This window comes from Vulpes vulpes, chromosome 11 (genome assembly GCF_048418805.1).
Source record: "Vulpes vulpes isolate BD-2025 chromosome 11, VulVul3, whole genome shotgun sequence".
Lineage (NCBI taxonomy): Eukaryota > Metazoa > Chordata > Mammalia > Carnivora > Canidae > Vulpes > Vulpes vulpes.
This window is the reverse complement of record NC_132790.1, coordinates 21563926-21568236: the sequence shown is the minus strand read 5'-3', so window position 1 is coordinate 21568236 and position 4311 is coordinate 21563926. Positions and strand designations below refer to the sequence as shown.

General features: G+C 40.2%; 1 protein-coding gene across 1 annotated transcript; it reads left to right on the top strand.

Moving 5' to 3' along the window:
• Positions 1 to 2700: 2700 nt before the first annotated feature.
• Positions 2701 to 3648, top strand: LOC112911737 (olfactory receptor 51Q1-like). The gene has a single exon (XM_025988414.2). It carries the CDS (start codon positions 2701 to 2703, stop codon positions 3646 to 3648), a length of 948 nt encoding a protein of 315 aa, XP_025844199.2.
• The last annotated feature ends 663 nt before the right edge of the window (positions 3649 to 4311 follow it).

Here is a 4311-nt window from a genome sequence, read left to right as displayed (position 1 = left end):
AAGAGGAAACACCACTTTGCCTCTCTGACTTTTGAATCTATCAAGAGATCTCAGATACCTTTCCCCAAATCTTCAAGCTATATCAAATCTGAGTTTGGTTGTATTCAAGGTGACAACATCAAATGGCAATCCTTCCAACAAGCAACCTGTCTCAAAACCACACATGCTATGGCAGTAAGCAGAAGGCAACTAATAACCACTGAGAAAAAACTGCCAGGGTATGGACTATGTCTTTCTCATGTCACTTAACAACAACTGCACATTTCTATGGGTCTGCTAGCTCAATTTTTGGTACATGTTGAGCACTCAGTTAATGTTAGATACTATTATATTTATTACTACTGTTATTTTTCCCAGTTCTGTCCCTTAGGGCCTCAGGTCTCAGGGCACAATATTCATATTTCTATACGATCCCTCCAAAGTTTCCCCACCCACCTGCTGCATTCCAGCCTGGATCTTCATGATCATATAACCATACTCAGCCACAGGGCAGAGAACAGAAGCCCCAGAGAGAACTGAAGAAACAAGAAAGCACAAAGGTAAGGCTGGACTGTTCCATGGGTGGTAGGTAATAAGATGACCTCTCATTGGTGTCTGCAATTTCTTTAGTTTGGCTCATCCATTACATTTGATTTCTAAATATTTGCCTATATACTTTTTTTTTTTTTTTTGGTCAGATTTGCCAAAGGGTTTCAAATTACATTGGTCCTTTCAAAGAAATAATTTTGATTTTTAAAAATTCTTTTTAATTTTTCTAATTAAAAAAACACATTTTGATATTCATCTTCTTTTTCCCATTTTCCCTAATTTTAGAATATAGTTAGACATCATGAATACAGGAACACATTAAGTGCTATGTGTATTTCTTCAAAAGAAAGTTCACAGCTTTCCTTCTCAGTACAGTCCAAAAATTAATAACTATTCATTTACTCTGGTTGTTTTTAAAAAAGATTTTATTTATTTATTCATGAAAGACAGAGAGAGAGAGATAGAGAGAGAGAGAGGCAGAGACACAGGCAGAGGGAGAAGCAGGCTCTATGCAAGTCCCGACCTGTGACTTCATCCCAGGTCTCCAGGATCACAACCTGGGTTGAAGGTGGCACTAAACCACTGAGCCACTCAGGCTGCCCCATTTACTCTGGTTATATAAATTCTTTTATTTAAAAATTACAAGGTGACTGGGTGATGCGCACTGAGGGGGGCACTTGATGGGATGAGCACAAGGTGTTATTCTATATGTTGGCAAATTGATCATCAATAAAAAATAAATTAAAAAAAATTAAAAAATTAAAAATTATAAGTGTGCATTCACACCCCTCCCCAGGGGGGAGTATAGTGCCCCCTGTAGAACACATGGTCTTCAGAAACTGTGCAATTCTTCATATTAATTCACTCCTCAGGCCACTTTAATTTGGCTGCTTCTCCCCATCACTCTAAATGTCTTTCCAAAAGATTACTATTGACATTTACAACCTTAAACTGGATAGGTGCTTTCCAGAACTCGTTTTAGTGAGTATCTGAGCAGCACTGAACTGTAGTGACCACATCCTTTACCTTCTTGGCCTCTGTAATTCCCATTTCCTTTGTTTTCCACCCACTTCTCTGAGCAGTACTGCAATTTTTCTTTGCTTTTCCTTCCACAACTACACAATTACTAAATTTTACCTTTCCTTATATAAGTCTGTTCTCTGCCTTCTTCCATTCTGACCCTAATTCTTGCCTAGATTATCACTTCACCTTCCAGGTTCCCATCTACTCTAAATATGCCAGAGATTCCAAGGTCCCTAGTGGATTTCTCCTCCTGGGCCTCCTATTGTCTGTCCAATTGACATTTCTTTTGGATAGCTCCTATAAACATCAGACTCAACATGCACAAACCAAACTGTGATCCTTCTGCTAGAGGTACCTCCTACTCTATTGTCTAAAATAAAATGTCACTATTATCCATGCTGTTGCTCAAACAAACCCCTGGACATCACCATAATTCCATCTCTAAATTGTATTCCAATTCAACTGAATAGAAGGAGGTTGTCTTCAGAGTCTTATCTTCCTGCCTGTCAAGTATAAGATGAACTAAAATAAGTCTCTTGCTTTGGTTACTAGAAGATTTTTTGAAATATTGATGACATAAGTATCAGTTAGTAAACTAGTATCTGTAAGTTTATGTATACATGTACATATATATACATATATATATACAAGAGCTGGTGGGAAGTGTATAACGAGGCTTGAAGAAAGCTTTAAGCTAAATTTTAGTGAATAGTGTTGGTATGAAAGCTGGAAAAATAAGGTTATTTTAAATAGAAATTTATGGCAGAATAATCCATAATTGTTTCCTACTGCTCTGACTAGTGTATTGGTCAAAGGTTTTATGAAAAGCAATTCCAGGGGTACCTGGGTGGCTCAGTCAGTTGAATGTCGGACTCTTAATTTTGGCTCAGGTCATGATGATCTTGGGAGTGTGAGATGGAGCCCCATCCAGGGAGTACGCTCAATGGGAAGTATGCTTGGATCCCCTCTCCTCCTCTGTCTTTCCTACCTCAAGTAAATAAATAAAGCTTTAAAAAAAATTTTAAAAAGCAATTCCAGACACCTATTTGGGTCTTAGATTAAAGAATATATAATGATTCTATGGTAGTAGCACACTGATAAAATGTCTTATTGTGGAACACACAGATTGTGTTTTTGCATTTAACAAGCATGTCTGAGGTCACTAATACCACGCAAGCTCCCTTCTACTTCATCCTCACGGGCATCCCTGGATTTGAGGCTTTCCACATCTGGATCTCCATCCCCTTCTGCTGCCTCTATACCATTTCCATTGTGGGGAACACCACCATTCTCACTGTCATCCGCACAGAGCCATCCCTCCACCAGCCCATGTACCTGTTTCTCTCCATGCTGGCCCTGACTGACCTGGGCCTCACCCTCACCACCCTGCCCACAGTCATGCAGCTTCTCTGGTTCAACATTCCCAAAATCAGCTTTGAAGCTTGCTTTGCCCAATTCTTCTTCCTCCATGGATTCTCCTTCATGGAATCTTCAGTTCTATTGGCCATGTCCTTTGATCGCTATGTGGCCATCTGCCGCCCCCTCCATTATGCCACCATCCTCACCAGCGAAGTCATTGGCAGGATTGGGTTGGCCATCATTGGCCGCTGTATCCTGGCTGTTCTCCCTTCCCTTTTCCTACTCAAGCGCCTGCCTTTCTGCCACTCTCATCTTCTCTCTCACTCCTACTGCCTCCACCAGGATATGATCCACCTGGTCTGTGCTGACATCCGGGTCAACAGCTGGTATGGATTTGCTCTGGTTTTGCTCATTATTGTCATGGACCCTCTGCTCATCATTCTTTCCTACACGTTCATCCTGAAAAATATCTTGGGCACAGCCTCCTGGACTGAGCGGCTCCGGGCTCTCAATAACTGTCTATCCCACATTCTGGCTGTTCTGGTGCTTTATGTCCCTATGATTGGAGTATCCATGACCCATCGATTTGCCAAGCATGCCTCTCCACTGGTCCATGTTATCATGGCCAATATCTACCTATTGGCACCTCCTGTGATGAATCCCATCATTTACAGTGTCAAGACTAAGCAAATCCGCCAGGGAATCTTCCATGTACTTTTCCAAAGGAAAGTGTACTAATGATTGGAGTATAGGATTATAGGAGTAATTTTATTTAATAGCATGGAGTCAAGAGCAGGGACTACCTCCATCGAAAGTATAAGTAACACAGATGGGGGAAATAACAATTATTGCATAAGAAGTTTCTATGTAAATAAATAGAAATCATAATTCCTTGACAGGAAATTTAAAAACCTAAAGTCCCTTACCCTATTTTATTCTTTACTAACCATGTGACTTTGAGGAAAAAAACGTGTTTAAAAATATTATTTAGTACGTAATCCCTGTTCTGATTCTTTAACAATGCCTTTGCCATTAAGTATGTGATTCTGCCATTAAATATGTATAAGATTCTGCTTTATAAACTTGAAATGCTCTTACTGTATAAAAAATAGTTATCATGAACAGAAATCTCACAGAGGAAGACATGGACATGGCCAACAAGCACATGAGAAAATGCTCTGCATCACTTGCCATCAGGGAAATACAAATCAAAACCACAATGAGATACCACCTCACACCAGTGAGAATGGGGAAAATTAACAAGGCAGGAAACCACAAATGTTGGAAAGGATGTGGAGAAAGGGGAACCCTCCTGCACTGCTGGTAGGAATGTGAACTGGTGCAGCCACTCTGGAAAACTGTGTGGAGGTTCTTCAAAGAGTTAAAAATAGATCTGCCCTA